Source organism: Thermochaetoides thermophila, assembly GCF_000221225.1.
Source record: "Thermochaetoides thermophila DSM 1495 unplaced genomic scaffold scf7180000011814, whole genome shotgun sequence".
In the NCBI taxonomy this organism is placed as follows: Eukaryota; Fungi; Ascomycota; class Sordariomycetes; order Sordariales; family Chaetomiaceae; genus Thermochaetoides; species Thermochaetoides thermophila.
In genome coordinates, this window is record NW_006383030.1 from 43,796 (window position 1) to 59,687 (window position 15,892).

The window sequence follows — 15,892 nt, forward strand, 5'->3', positions numbered from 1 at the left end:
AACTCATTCTTCGAGAATTCGGATGCGATGTATACTAGAGTAGGGGACATCCAGTTTTATGAGAGAATGTAGTGTCGTTGTTCGGAATGCTAGCTCGAGGCCTTGGGATCTCGTTCGTGGTTAGATACTAGAGAATGGGACAAGGCGATGAAGATACTTACGATTATATGCACGACGTAAGCCATCACCTGAACTCGACGATATTCTGGTATTCATTCTACCTTCCTCGTACATATTATCCGTACACTTGGGACGTCCCCCTGCTTAGCATCGCTTCCACATGGCTGGGAACACCAGATCCAGGCAGATCTCAACGCCACCAACCAACAATCTCCGTAAATTCCCGGTTCTTGCTGTGCTAATCTTCCCTCCTTCGCAGCTTAGAGGCACGGTACTATCACTCGACGAGCGTTCAGATCTCGTTTGACTCATACGGAATATGAAAGGTAAGGAATCGAACTTCTGGAAGGACTGTTCTCTTCCAATCATTGGAGAATTACATCTAACGGGCGTGTAGGCGATGCTTTTCCGAGTGAGATGACATGAAATGCAGCCTGAGACTCTACTAATACAACTCCAAGCTTCCGCATTCTCGATGCTAAACGGGGATGTAGCAATACGGTCGTGTCTGAGGCACAGCATGCACCTAATCTCCTAATCCTCCGAGGGAGCCAACAGGATGGGACGAATTCGGCAATGAGATGCTTGTTATGACCTTCGGCCCACGAGTCAACAGTTTCCCCAACTTCCCCTTCATTGTATGAAGGCTATCATGTCACCTCTAGTTGAGATATTCCATTGGGCTGTATTGTGGTGCCTTCAACCGTGGCTTGGGACCCCATAGCCTTCCGGATATTGCGCCTTTCTCACGTCATGAAACGGCACTACACCATTTTCAGCTCTTGTTCGGACCCGTCGGCGAACCCTTTTCGGATGTAAATGCATAGTGTGTGGGTAAAGGACGTTGCATACTTCTAGACAATGCTCAACCAACTAGAAACGAGGCTTTTTGGAGGCCCTGTCGATCAAGGAATTAACCCAAGACTAACTGCTCAGAGCAAAATGCATGGACCTATCCGTGAGAAGGCTTTCATGTTTGTGGTGAACCATTGGCCAGCTTACAGCTTACCGTTGCTGTTCTAGGTGGCAGCTGATGTGTTCACGTAAGATCGCACACAACTTCTCAGGTGTCGAGGCCGCCGAGCTCAAGCTACCTCAGCCAAATAAATCGCATGATGTGCATGTAAGCAACCTAACTCCATAAGGCTCGTTGATCGAAACAACATATTTGTTTTGGCCATCACTCATGAATTCTCATACAAACACAGGCTAGCCAGGAAAAGACACTCCCCGGGAAGAAACGCCAAAAACCAAAAGTCGAAAGCATCGCCTCTGTCTATCATATAGGCAACAGCCGCATCCGTCACAAACTACTGAGCGCCTGCTCTTGTCCTTCTCCATTGGCCTCCTCATCAACATCCTCCTCCGTATCCTCACTCTCATCTACCCACCCAGCACTCTCCAGACCATTGCCCCGTATTGCCAGCGAGGCGAACCAACCAAAAAGCGTGAAGCCGGCGAACAGACCCCAAGCAAGTGCCTCGCCCTTGGGTCTGACGCGTGTGGAGAGGGTAAAAAGGCCCCCGGAGAGGAAAGGCCCGACACTGCGGCCTGCTGCGGATAGTGACTGCGCGATGCCGTTGAGGGTGCCGAGGGTTTCATGGGAGGATGCGGAGTTGGTGATCTGATGTTGTTAGCACTAACTCTCAGGAGACTGAAAGGGCAGGGTATTTACCAGAAGCATCACACTACTCAGCCCACCCACAGCAGAGATGTTTTTCAACACCAACGCCACACCCAGCTCGACATACAACCACAGCTTCCCACTTCCAATGCCCAAAGGAGGACTGCTATCTGGGTGTCCAACCCAAGGCATCAGTGTCATAGCCAGCGCCATACCCAATAACGAGTACCGGTATGTCCCAAGGTTCCCAAGCCGGTCCTTCAGTCTATGGAAGACAAGCATCTGAAACAAGACCGTCACCAGCCCCGCAAACGACAAGCTCAGCCCGATTGTCTCAGGCCCAAGATTGCGCCCAGTGGGAGGTGCAGCCGCGGCAAATATGGGGTAAAGAGAGTTGAAGGAGATGTTGGAGACCTGGAAGGCGAGGTAAGTTCCTAAAATAAAGAGGGTGTTACGGTTGGCGAGCTCTCTAAAGGCAGACTTGGGCTCTTCTGCCTCTTCGTCCTCGCCCGAGCCATCAGGGGCATTGTGATCTAACACTCTCTGGTGCTCATCGTCTTCGTCAGGCGCATTGTCAGATTGAGAGCTGAAATCGCTGTCACTGTTGTTGGGTGCAGCGTTGATAGGGTAACTCTCCCACGGATCTGAAGGCGTGCGAGAAAATGGTTGTTTGAGCCGATGCCAGCCTGCCAGGGACCAGTCACGGGCCTTGTTGATCCACTTATTGTCGAATGCAACGGGCTCGATGGTGCTAAGAGTCTCTTCAAACCAAATAGCTAACACAACCACACTAGCCAGCAGAAGTGCGGCCGAAAAGATGTTGGGTGCCAAAAAGGGGTAGTCTTCACCAGCCACAACTCCAACGAGCAGTCCACCTAGAGCTGGTCCAGTGATGCTCCCTAAACTGTAGATAACTGGCAACCAAATAAACGCCTTGCTCTGGTTCGTCCGGTCGGTTATTTCTCCTAAACAAGTCGGCACAATAGCCGCATTCCCGTTCAATAGCCCCATTCCGGCATGCACAATCAGAAGCTGCGTGTACGTGCGACAAAGGCCAAAGAACACGAAGCATACCATCAGCAAGGAGGACCCCAAGAGCATGGTAGGCTTCCGCCCAACCTGGTCCGAGAGGTAACCCCATAAAAGGTTTGTCGTGAGCTGGGCCATCGCAAAAGCTGATGCCAGAAGCCCCACGTAGACGCCTTCCTGGCCGTCAGGGATCTCGGGGAACGAAGCGACCATTGTCGGGAGGTAGGGACCGATTGAGTTGAGCGCGGTCTGTTCGGCGAGGGAGAGGAGGGCGAGCAGACATAGCTGGGTCCAGGGCAGAGGATTTTCAGAGATATCGATGTGGTGTCCGGAAGGGAGTCGTCGTGTGCCATCATCGTGTTCACCGGGAGAGGTGAAGCCATCTTCGAGGCCAACCTTCCCCTTTGACCACCATAACAGACGCTTGTACCATGGTTGTTCTTTTCCTGACAGACTGCCTAGACCAAGAGGGGGCGGTGTCGGAAAAGTATGGTATCGAATGCGACCTGATCGTCCGGTGCGAAGCCTAGGAAGATCTGGGCCAACGATAGCACTCGGTGTTTTGCGTCGCTGGCTCGGGCCGGAAAGGTTATCGTTGTATGATGGTAGCTGCGGAAATGGTTCTCCGGCGTGGAATGAACCCGTCGAGCTGCGTCGGCCGGAGTGAAAGGATCCCGAGTTTTGTGGTCGGCGTGATGATAGACGGGAGGGAGTGGTGGGGGTTGCGCTCGCCGCAATCTGAGCTGCATGCACCATTGTCGCGTTCGAAAGGCGCAGCTGGAAGCCTAGAGAGTCTGAGGGAGGTATGTAGTGTCCTGAAACGCGCCCTAGCTGTCGTGGGGAACTGTGATTGACTGAGTTGTACAAAGAAAAAAAAAGCTGCAGTTTATTTAAGGCGATTGTCAACGATGGCAACCGGGATCGCCAATCTCCCGGGACCTGGACTTGTGAGATGCAGGCAAATAGGGCGCATCGTCAACACCCAGTTCGGGCTTCGGGCTGGGAAAGTAACGCAGACAGAGTTGTGCTGTCACCGAGTGGAGGTTTTGTCTTACACTTGTCTGCCGCTTTGTGTACCCTCAGGGTCTCAGAACTCTGACTCGAGCAGGTGGACGCGGATCGCTGGTGGAAGTCCCTTTCAGAAAGTGGGCCGAACCCTCCAGTGGCCCGGTGGGCTGGGGCAAAAGGGCATGGAGGGGTGTGATGATGTCACCCGCAGCGCAGCTTTTAAGGGTCAGCGGGGCAGTGAGTGGGTCGCCACTTGGCAGCCAGCCGATCGCCGAACACCGAATTCTCAACGTCAATCCTCGACAACTCCTTATCTGATAAGACGACCACGCAACTGTTTTGATCGAGATGACTCATTGTTTCTAGTCTTGTCGATTATGTGATCGCTCGAGTGTTAGAGGGTTTGTTGAGCGTCCACATTCTCCATTGGCCCGTTGGCGTATAGACACTGCAGCTTGACAGGTGCGCGCATCCATTTTGTGAGAGAGTGTTCCTCTAGAAAACAGGGGAGGGAAGGACAAAAGTCGTTGATGCTGTCTGAACCAGATCAAAAATATCAAATTACCAAAATTGCCTAGATTATGTACACTTCCAAACTTCAAAGTCTTGCGCTTTTAAATCCTGCAAAGTTGTGTCCGTCAAAATCGGATTCAGCCCTGACATTCCGAGTTTCGGCCGAGATGTCACTCGACACAAGCCCACTCCCTCGAAAAACCCCAAAATCGCCATCGCGTGTTCAGGAAAAGACGACAGTCTTGTTGCCGTTGAGGAACACACGCCTTTCAGCATACCACTTAACGGCAGCAGCAAGCACTTGGCTCTCAATATTGGAACCCTCGTCGACGAGCTCCTTGGGGCTCATGCTGTGGTCGACGCGGGCAACACGCTGCTCGATTATCGGGCCCTCATCCAGATCGGCTGTGACAAAATGCGCCGTGGCGCCAATGATCTTGACGCCGCGCTCGTAGGCCTGGTGGTAGGGCTTCGCGCCCTTGAACGAGGGCAAGAAGCTGTGGTGAATATTGATGATGCGGCCAGACATAGCCTCACAGAGCATCGGGCTGAGCACCTGCATGTAGCGTGCCAGCACAACGAGCTCAACGTCGTTTTTCTTGATCAACTCCAACACCTGCGACTCCTGCTGTGCCTTGGTCTCCTTGGTAACAGGCAGGTGATGGAACTCGATGCCGTAGCTAGCAGCCAGCGGCGCGAAGTCGGGATGGTTGGACACGATCAGCGCAATCTCTATGGGCAGCTGGCCCGTCTTCGCGCGAAACAACAGGTCGTTGAGACAATGGCCGATCTTGGACACCATGATGAGCACCCGAGTCTTGCGCGCCACAGGTCGGATGTCCCACGTCATGGCGTACTCGGCCGCCAGCGCGTCGAAGGCCGGCTTGAGATGTTCCGTCGACGGCGCTGGTGTCGGCCCAAAGTGCACCCGCATAAAGAAGCGTTGGCTTGTCGGGTCCGAGAACTGCTGCAGGTCCAGGATGTTGTGCCCCTCGCGGGCAAACACTCCCGTGACCGCGTGCACAATGCCCGGCTTGTCGGGGCACGACAGCGTCAGGATGTGGTCCCGGTCGTTAGCCATTGTTGAAATGCTGGTGTGCCGGGCTAACAGATACGACTGTGCGTGTAAGATGGTGATGTTGTCTGCGGGAATCGTTGAGATAGGTCTCCCTCAATGTTAAAAGAGTTGATCAGTGATGTGTCAAAGTGTAAAGGGAGCTTGCCCGCTGTCAGGGTGCCCCATCCTGACTTCTGACTCATGCTTCAGGCTCCGTTCAGTCGGAGAGTGTCCACCTTGTCCACTTCCATCTTGCGTTTAGCACCTGACTCCTATCTTAGCCTAAAGTCAGACGTTCAGGGTTAGGGTTGAGGGAGGTTTGACTCCCCGCCTGAGGCTTCTGTCTGCAAGCAAAGCATCAAACAAACTCGACACAGCTTCGTTGGAGACTGTAGACCATTTCATTTTGCAATGCGGAGATCCAGCTGCAAATCGTGTCTTTCTCTTTAGATGTGGGCTATCGGCCAATATCGGGCAGTTCTCGAGACAGAGCGTTGGAAGGTCATAGAGTTGGGCACCTTGATCTTCAACCCCTCAATCCCGAGATGCAGCTGTTCAATGTCAGGATCATAACCAATATTATCACATCTGACTCAGATGAGTATAGGAATAGGGGCTATCTTACTTTTTGAGGAGTTTGATGTGAGGATTTCTGGGACTGCCGATGGCAAGTTTGATGAACTCAAACCACTCGATAGTCATCAGTTGTATCTTGGGAACAGCGACCAACTTACATAACCAGACTCTTAACTATTAACTCTCAAGCCCAGTAGTGGATATACATTTACAAGGTTCAAGGAAGTGCACATCAATGTCATTACCCAATGGTCAACATTACGCGATGCGTCCATGAGGTAAATCGTCAGAGCGTCATAACAGTCCACATATATCTGAGGTCGATTTATCCATTTACCCATCTAACGGACTGGAATCGAACGAGATGCTGACCGCCGAATTCTTATTTCTTCACTGTCTTGTAGCGGCAATGCTGCCTGCGGAGTGACTCCTTTGAGAACCTTGAGCCACCAACGGTGACCCCCACGCAACGGGCCGTGCAACCGCAACGGACGATAAGCATTTCGCATTCCATTTTTGCAGGGGTGGCGTACCAGCTTGGCCGTCATCTGGCATCCAGTCACGGACATGACCCGGACTTCGCTCCATATCTTGGAGGTGTACTCAAAGGGAAAAAAAAAAGCCGTGGTGGTGATATAGCAGCGCCTAATATATGCCCTAAATCTGCCGGGAATACTATTCCATGATGCATTTCTAGAAGTTCGCCTTGTGAATCAGTGAATTTTCCGCCAGGTGCTTGGCTTCTGATTAGACGCGGCTTTTACTCCGTGTTCGCCAAGATGACTCCGCCCCCGATGCCAGTATTCCTAACATGGTAATCCGAAGCGCCCGTGTTAGGTAAACTTGGCACAATGGCAAGCTTTCAGTTCATGGAATGTGCCCACACTGGCTTGCGTCTTAAGATACCAGGGGTGAGTTGAGTCCCCTCGCGAACCACAAATTCACACTGGCAGTCGAGCAAGGTTACATTCCCGGCAGTTAATAGAATGAACACACTGCGCAATTAACAGGCAAGACCTAGGAAACAGCTCAGACGAGAGGAAAGATAAGTCGCGAAAAGGGATGGCCCGTGGATACATCCTGGGACAGATTGTAGCTGTATTGAGTTCTTGGTTCTTCGTTGTACGAAAGGGGTGGTAAACTTTAAAACGTGGCTTCTCGAAGCCTTGCTCCGGGAGTTACCATGAAAGGCTGAAGCTCAGCATTTGCCCTGCCTCCCGTAAGCCACTGCGACAATGAAACATCACGTCATTGGTGAGTAAAACAGTGTTGCACCGACAGTCTGGTGACCCCTGGGAGTGAAAAGGATGCTGCACTGCCTTCAACTGCGCTGCCTACCCCGCATGGGTTTTGCTCGTAAGGGGGCTTCTCGCTATCCGGACGCCCCGGCTTTCCCGCTTCGAGCATTTTTATTGCCCTTGGCTGCGCCTTAACGGCGGGATGATGAGCCCTCCAATAGCGCCGTCCAGGGGGGCAAGCCTGCTAGCAAGGCATGCCACCGAACTGTAGTGGGATTGGCTGGTATTCCCACAAGGTGACAGGCCACTACAGATACCCTGCTTCTCTCGGTGAAAACCCGTATGCAGCCATGGCTGCGGACATGGAATCTTCTGACGCGCACCTCAGCTCCTTGAGGAGGGTACAATCCGATGCTCCATTGCTGAATGCTTCTGCATCTGCAGAGCCTCGATTTTCAAGAGCCATCCAGCAATGTCATGATTGCATGACAAGGCTTACAGAAGCCTAAGCAGCTACATACTTCCCAAAAGTGAATCATCAGCCATACTTGGTCTTAGACCAAGAGAGACTCCCTCCGTTCATCAAAGCTCGCCACCTGTTGCTGACAGTGATATCGCGCCGGTCAACATGTCTGGAAGATTAGCCATCTCGCAGCTCCTCAATCCAGCTCCAGATTCAGATCGTCCCAGCAATATCGACAGATATGCTGATCCATATCAAGTGGAACAGGATCCACAGCCAATCTCGCAGACATCCAAACGGGGGTCACCGTATTACACAACTTCTACATTCCGAGCGACTACGATACAGCAGAGCAGCTGGTCATCGCCTTCTCCGGGCTTGACATCCACTTCATGGACGCCATCAGGGCTGGGGGCATCTCAGGTGGCGTCTCAGAGTCGTGTTCCAAGGGGCTCGGAAGCCAACGTTGGGACAACACTTTCCTTTTCCATCAGTGCTGCTGGTTCAGGACCGCGGAGGAGAGGGCCTCTGACTGAGGAACAAAGGAAACGAACAGCATACATGAGAAAAATTGGGGCTTGTGCCGAGTGTCGCCGCAAGAAGGTTTCTGTAAGTCACTACAGATTTCAAACACTCTGTGGAACTAGTTCCAAAAGCGTCAAAGGCATGGTGTCGTGATCTAAGTCTAGTTCTGCTCACACAATATCAGTGCCAGCCAGAGCATCACCGTGGTGAGCCATCGAATACGTTAAGCGAAAGGGGGCAAGTCAGCTCAGCGCAGACAAGTGCTCGATAATAACATTTACAGACAACGGAGATTCCAAACAGATGACACGACTGGGTACGAAACGACAGATATTTTCTTTTATGTGATGCTAGACTGAGACCTTTTTGATACGTTGGGTATACGGTGGTGCTTCACTGTGCTCTTTGGGAAAGACTCAACCCCACATAAGGAGGTTGCATGGAAACATGCCGTAAAACACATAGATGGCAGTCCTTTATACATATGGGGAGAAATCTGAAGTTTAAAGTCATCAGATTATCGCTCCATCTTAACTGCATCTTTTATCTTCTTTATTTCTAGACCCCCTAATGATACTGAAAACCTTGTTAAATCTAGTGAAACATTTCAGTTACAGTTTGAACAGGTGAACTCCAAATATGAGCCCATCTAAAAAAGGAATATATAGGGCAATTTTTTCTCTATCCGTTCTTAAAAGCGCTTTGAATATCAACTAAGGACTGTTATGGAAGCTCAAAATCAAAAACACGATTGTCTGACTCGATATATGCTCCCATAGCCTGCCAAGTATTCTGAACCATTTTTGTCCGCAGAGCACTAAATACTGAGACACTTTTGGCATTATGTTGGCATTTGAAACAGTTGAGCAGAAATTTGTCCAACTGAAAGCAAACCTTAGGCATGTTCCTTTTAACAGATGCTCTTGTGTGTTTAGTAGCTTGTATTCCCTAGTCATCACAAGTCTTGAAATAGGAGTTTGTCAGGCCTCTTTGCAGGAAAGCATGAGCATACAAATATAAGGTTCTTACTTGCTTACTTGTTGCTTCTCTTTCAAGAGATGACGTTAAACTCTCACTTTTTTTTGGCTTAGACTGGCAGTGTGTTGTGTGCAAGACCTTCTCCATGAATGGGTCTAAAGCTTTATTGAGAGCAATACATGGTTGCCAGGTTGCAAACATCAACTGACACAGCACAATTGTTCTCAAGTTAATTCCCTTTCGACCGAATACCATCTATATGTTGTTGGAATGGAGGCAGTTCTCTTTCGAAGAACCCAAGCTATGTTTAGTTCCTCCCAACTGCTCTGTTATGCTCGTGCCTACTCTTATTGCTCGTACCTCCGCCTGGAGAACACATACAGAACTGTGGGGTAATCTGGAGAAGTTTGCGTTGCCCCGTCGCCCCGTGATTCACCGATGATGCCTACAGAGAGCATCCAAGTTCTGTATATGTTAACTTGCCAAATCTTGATGTAATTTGCCAGGTCAATATAGATGAAAAGCGCGACTGTAATCGGAGGATTGAAATATCGACGCACCTCGACACGGTAGGCAATAAATGGCACACTGGCCTGCAGCCCTCTTCTCTGCCATAAGCGGTCAAAAGAAAAATAAATCTCATCCCATCGGCAGAGAATTGCGGAAGTTTGGATCAGCGTTGGGATTCGTCCTGCGATTATGTGGGATATGACCCGCAATGTAGCACCATTTATTACCCGGGACGGGTTAACAGTCCTAATTTGAGCTTCGATGTTTCGGTCAAGGGGTTCGTCGTGGATCCTTGCTGCAACTGTGCAAGGTTAAGGAACAGCCCTGTATACTAGGGCGATGTGAAATTGGAGAGAATGGAAGAAATATAGGCCAAGACTTGACTAGAATTGAGGGGATGGGAGTGACAGGTCTTGTCATCAGGGAGAACGGCCGTCTCTGCTTTGTTCCTAACTCCCACACCGTCCAGCCGCTCCGATGTGAACACCAGCCAGCAAAATGGACGAGAAGCGAGCAGAGTTTAAGGAGGCAATGCGCATCAAGCCGGCCTACAGCACAACAGAGTTCTCCAAACAATGCTGGGGCTACCCTCACTCACCAGATGAAGCTTCTAACCCAGGGGTGACTGTCATCCAGGAGGGACAGCCACAACAGCCGCAGCTCCCAGAAACCGATGCCGACCATGAAGAACAGAGGACCAACACAAGAGAAGTCTTTCCTCTTCTCGCCCTCTGGGCCTTCGCAGTCGTCTTCTCCCTGCTCTACTCCTTCTTTGTTTATAAATCCATGTTGAGCCATGACCCCAAGATCGGAGACCAGCTCCCTTTGGCGTCAACAACTAACTTGGTGGTATCGGTGTTGTCCCAGGTGCTGGCGAACATGATTGACATGCTGGTGACGGGGTCATTTGATATGCTACGGTGGCAGCTGGCTGCGAGAAAAATTGGGGTGTCTGCGACGACCTTTCTCCAGCTGAGTAGCTCGACGCAATGGATTTCGGTGTTGTTTTTGACTGTGACAAAGATGTCGAGTTCGTTCGTGGGGTCTGTCAGGTAAGGGGAGGACTGATACACACGTATCAGAGGCCCAAGTTGACTGTTCAGGCTCTTGATGCCCCTTTTGGGGCTGTACTTTGGGTCTCTGCTGAAGTGTACGTTAAACCCCAGGGTATTGATCATCTGCAAAGACTGATACTGATCTAGCCCAGACAAAGCAGAATTTGTCTACTTCTTCTCTGAAACAGCCTCTCGAACGCCAGTCTTCGCAGGCTCAGGAATTCCCGTAGACGAAACCTTGCTAGCCATCGTCCCTGGTTCCTATATCGGTCTCTTCTTCATGTCCTGGATCCCGACACTGCTGGATGTGCCTAAATATGCAGTGCCCATGCCAATTGACAGTTGCAAGGAGAACTGTACATCGGTTTTCCTGCCTGGTGGTATCGAGACGGCAAGGATAGCGGGCCCTTATCTGAACCGGACCTTGCTGGAGGGCGGCGCGTTGAGAAATGCAGAAACCATCCAGATCCATAACGCCCCTGGAGTTCTTCTGACCTACCAGACGTTGGGTCCGGAGTTCAAGTTTGACTTTGTCACAGAGTGTGCCTTGTATGGACAGCAGCTTGACGACATACTTCAAATTTGCATAAAAGCTATCAACGGTTCCCTAGCAGTTGGTATGTTTTAAACTCGGTCCTTCAAGCCATCATTGACTGACAATCCCAGGTTGGGCCGCCTGCCCAACGTCCATCTACACAGCCAAAGCTTGCACAACCAACACAACCTGGCTCTATAATCCCCTCACCAAACAAGTCCTCATGACGCGCTACAAGCGTTACGCTACAGTCTCCTACAACGGCAACGACTTCACAATCGTCAACGTGGAGCCCACATCCCCTCTCCATCCCGAACCACTCAATGTCACAACCTACCTCGCCGCCTTCCAAAAGCTCTTCATCCCTCCCCCGCCCTTCACTGCCGATATCTCAACTTCGAACACCGCTACTCCGATCGAAGCACACATCGTCAACGCTCTCACCTACGGGATAACCTGGCTAATCCGCCTGTATGACGACATGTTTCCAGACGACATGCAAACGCCCCTCTCTCACCTCCGCAACTTCCTTGCCATCCCCCACCAATTTATGGTCACATGCTTGCAATACGCCAACTACAGCGTCACTCCCGAACTTGCAAGGGTGCTAGGCAAGGAGGGAAGGTTCTCCCTGCCAAGTGATATGCAGACATTTGCTTCGCGAGGCGTGTCGACGACGAGGTTCTTGGGTGTTAGATGGGTCGTGTGGGTATATATTGCGAGTGTGGCGGGCGTTTTGGTTGTCATTGGGGCGATGATTGTGGGAATGGCATTAAGGGAGGATGGGATTCCAGCTTCGACGGGGTTTGTGGAGGTGGATTTGGCTGCGAGGTTTCAGGGCAGGGGGGATGACGGTCGGCTTGGGGGGTTTGAGGATGGGTTAGATGGGTTGAGAGAGTTAAAGAGTGCGAAGGCTGTGAAGTTGGCTGCGCCGACGTCGTTTAATGTGGCGAGGGAGCTGAAGAGGAGGAGGATACGTGTCATGCCGGTTGCTGGGCAGGGAGGGAAAGCAAGGTCAGGAGTGTTTACTTTCCGGGAAGCAACCGGGATGACTAGGGAACAGAGGACCCGAAGAAGTATGCTGCCCAGGTCGAACACGGACTCGACTAAGATGTCGAGTCCTATCAAGTCGACGTTGAGATGGTAGTCGGACAACCTGTGTCAGCTGTAACATTAATATGCTTGGACACGACTTGCAACATTGTACGAGTAGTTTGTGCTACAGCAAAGCCTGAGAATGGGTTGACCTTGCGCCAGATGTCATTCGGGCTGTCAAGGCTGATGATTTCTTACGCCTAGATGTCGCTTCGCATCCTACTTACAGACTCAAATTCAGCCGTGTACCGTTCCATCATCAGCCAGTTGGCAATTCTTTCACAAGACAAAAAGCACCGACCTTGGTCGCACGCAGTCGTAGTACGCAAGGGAAGTGTGTGCCATGAATCAGCGCAGTGCATAGAAAAATGCTGACGCTCATTGGGAGCCAATCTGGGCCGCTCACAGCCGTGTCAACCTGTGAATGAAGGCTTACATGGCAGCGGCGACGTAGTATCAGCGCGGAGAAATGTCAGACTGCAACTTGGGCATGCAACTGAGTAACTTGTTCAAAGTTCTGCGTTGAAGGATCCCCAGTTTGTGAACAGGGCCACGATGAAGACATTACATTAATATGCCGACCGATCTTAACTCAGGTTAGATCTTCATGGCAGATCAACAGCCCGTACCTCAATCCTAGCAGTACAAGGAGAGACCGGTACAATGTCTGTTATTCCACAGAGTCTGGAGTTGGGCACCGAGTCGTGGCTACTGGTCATCGTTGCGGGTGCTATCACCCTCTATGCCCTTTCTGCCGTCGTTGCTTAGCGGCGACTGCGCCACTTTAACGGTCCTGGTCTTGCCTCGTTCACATACCTTTGGCTGATGAGAGCCTTTTGGAGCGGGGAAGTTCACTATCGGCTCTCAGCCGCCCACAATAAGTACGGAGAAACGGTGCGCGTCGGGCCCAATGAACTCATCACCTCCGATCCAAAGGTTGTTGACCAGATCTCCGGGGCGCGCTCGAAATGAACACGGTCCTCATGGTACAGGCTCGCAAGCCCGGATCCAGCACAAGTTGCCATGGTTAATGTCCTCGACACTGCAGTCCACGACAAGCTCAAGGCACAAACCCCGGGATATGCGGGCAGAGAGGTCCCGGGACTGGAGAATGACATCGACTCGGTGCTCGCCATGGTTGTTGACAAACTTAGGACCAAGTACGCTGTTATTGGTCGCGAAGACAGAGGGAAGAAGCCGCTTCTTGAGTTTGCATCCTTGGCGACTTACTTCACTCTCGACTCCACTGCCAAGATCTCGTTTGGCAAGGACCTTGGACACATCAAGGAGGAAAAGGACGTGTATGGGTACATCGAGGGTATGGAGAAGCTGTCCCCTGTACTCGCGGTCATCATGGTCGTGCCATATCTGCGTTGGATCTTTTCATCGAAGCTTGTGGTTTGGTGGTTGTCGCCTAAGCCCTGGGACAAGAAAGGGATTGGTGCTATTAGACGGTACGTTTTGCTGTCTCTTGTGTCGCATTTTTGAGTCCACTAACGAAAAGTAGATGAGCGCACGAGGCTGTCAGGAAGAGGTTCGCAGAGAAGGTAGAGATGGAAGACCACAAAGACATGCTAGTGCGTGCATGTGCCTGCAACACTGTTGGGAAGGCAACTAACGTCGTTTCTCGCAGAGTTCGTTTATCCGTCACGGTTTGAGCCAGCGTCAGTGCGAGATTGAAGCCATGATCCAGATCACTGGTGGCACGGATAACACGTCGACAGCTATCCGGAGCATCATGCTCTATCTCTTGGCCACACCACACGCCTACCAGGCACTGCAGGCTGAGATAGACGAGGGCATCCGAACAGGCAAGATCTCCAATCCCGTCACCTACTCCGAGGAGCAGCAGCTTCCATACCTCCAGGTATGTTCGTGGACTGGCCACGACTTCTCATCGTCCCCGCTGAGTTGACATGAACAGGCCGTCATCCTCGAAGCTCTTCGTCTCCACTCTCCCTTCGTGGGCATCCCCTTAAAGAAGGCCCCGCCGGAGGGAGACGTGATCAACGGCAAACGTGTGCCAGGAGGGACTCTGGTCTCGGCCAATATGTGGCTGGTCGGGCGCACGAAGCGCGTATTTGGCGGCGACGAAGACATCTTCCGGCCCGAACGCTGGCTCGAAGCAGATGCTGCTCAGAGGGCCGAGATGCGGCGTGCGGCAGAGCTGTTTGGCGCTGGTCGGTGGTTGTGTTCCGGCAAGTTGATTGCATACATGGAGTTGAACAAGTTCTTCGTTGAGGCACGTTTCTCTTACCCTGGACCTTTAACTGGACAAGGGCTGACGCTGCTTGACAGCTCTTTCGCCACTTCGACTTCCAGCTCGCCAACCCGTTGCGGCCGTGGCACTCGGAAAGCTATGGCTTTCACTTCCACAATGACATGTGGGTTTCTGTTTCATGGCGGCAGAATCAGTAAGAGATCGAGATTGAGCGACATGGACGGGCAGCTGCGTTGCAATGAGTTCGGTGACATCACAAGCTTGTATTTCGCATCAGTCCCAAAACAAAGTTGACGCATCCGAGGGCTTTCCCGGCCCAACGGCCAAGAAGCCAAGGCTTGCCAAGGATATGCAAGTTTCGAGTCGGCGTTTGAAGGGTTTCAGTGGCTTCGCAACGACGTGAGTGGGCAGGCACCGCTTGTCCCGTGCCAGTGAACGGTGGATGCAAAGCCTGCATAACGTTAACTTCTGTGGGGCAGGGGGTCGGCAGCCCGCATATCTGCTTCACCATGGATCTCTGTTGGGGATATTGTGTTAGGAATCCGGGAATTGTTCATCGAAATCGAGGTAGATATTCGGGTTTTCGACTCTAGATCTTCCTGCGAGCTGTGCCGATGTGATGTGATGTGTATGACGAACCGTGGGCAATATGTAGCCAAGGCCCGTAGAACGAGGATTGCAGCAACGGCTCCGTGTCTAAAATGCTTTCCATTCCGCATTAAACCAAATTTGGCGAGTGCCTCAGGGAAGTTCCGCGGCCCAGGAACAGAGCCAAGATTGCCCGCTATTGTGGTTCTTGTGCATCCTCTTCCCCGTCTGTCCCTGCAGCTGGCCCGTGCTCCCGTTGTGCCATGCCGCTCTTGGCCTAGCGAAAAGGGTCTCAAGCGGGTTCCTTAACAGCAAGAGGGGCCGGCAGCGGTCCTTCTTCGCACTGGTCACTGGTGGTTCCCACTGGCGTAGTAAAGTGGGTGCTCTTGGTGCCTTTCCAGGTTGGTTGGTTCTTGGCTACCCCTTTCGACCATTCCCCCTTCATCAAGTACGCTCCAGCACCCGCCCGCCGTTTTGTCGTGCCGCTCCTTTTCTCTGCTCTGCTGTGTTGTCCTCCGTTGCCTCGCTGCCTCCTCCTCCGCTCGAGATCTCGAGATCGAGCTTCGTTGCCGTGCTCGGCCTCGATTCCGTTCCTTTGTATCCGTCCGTCGCTCTCTTCGTCCGACAACGACGCCCTCTGCGTGCTGCTCGCACCGCTACCGACTCTAGCACAAGCTGCTCCCGTTGCACTCCTTTTTGCGTTGCTTTTTTCTCGCTTCAATTGCAGCTTGAGTGTCCTTCCTTTTTGCCGTGTCAG

General features: G+C 51.8%; 3 protein-coding genes across 3 annotated transcripts; 1 reads left to right on the forward strand and 2 right to left on the reverse strand.

The window, feature by feature from the left end:
• Nucleotides 1-1,423: 1,423 nt before the first annotated feature.
• Nucleotides 1,424-3,529, reverse strand: CTHT_0010490 (tetracycline:hydrogen antiporter-like protein; the record flags this gene model as incomplete). The annotated part of the gene is made up of 2 exons (XM_006691509.1): nt 1,424-1,744; nt 1,796-3,529. The coding sequence occupies 2 exons, from the start codon at nt 3,527-3,529 to the stop codon at nt 1,424-1,426; spliced, it is 2,055 nt and encodes a 684-aa protein (XP_006691572.1).
• A 988-nt stretch (nt 3,530-4,517) lies between these two features.
• Nucleotides 4,518-5,375, reverse strand: CTHT_0010500 (formyltetrahydrofolate deformylase-like protein; the record flags this gene model as incomplete). The annotated part of the gene is made up of 1 exon (XM_006691510.1): nt 4,518-5,375. The coding sequence occupies one exon, from the start codon at nt 5,373-5,375 to the stop codon at nt 4,518-4,520; it is 858 nt and encodes a 285-aa protein (XP_006691573.1).
• A 4,764-nt stretch (nt 5,376-10,139) lies between these two features.
• Nucleotides 10,140-14,744, forward strand: CTHT_0010510 (uncharacterized protein; the record flags this gene model as incomplete). The annotated part of the gene is made up of 8 exons (XM_006691511.1): nt 10,140-10,671; nt 10,849-11,313; nt 11,363-12,245; nt 13,319-13,780; nt 13,855-13,903; nt 13,960-14,193; nt 14,251-14,562; nt 14,625-14,744. 8 exons carry the CDS (start codon nt 10,140-10,142, stop codon nt 14,742-14,744), a joined length of 3,057 nt encoding a protein of 1,018 aa, XP_006691574.1.
• Between the last annotated feature and the right edge of the window lie 1,148 nt (nt 14,745-15,892).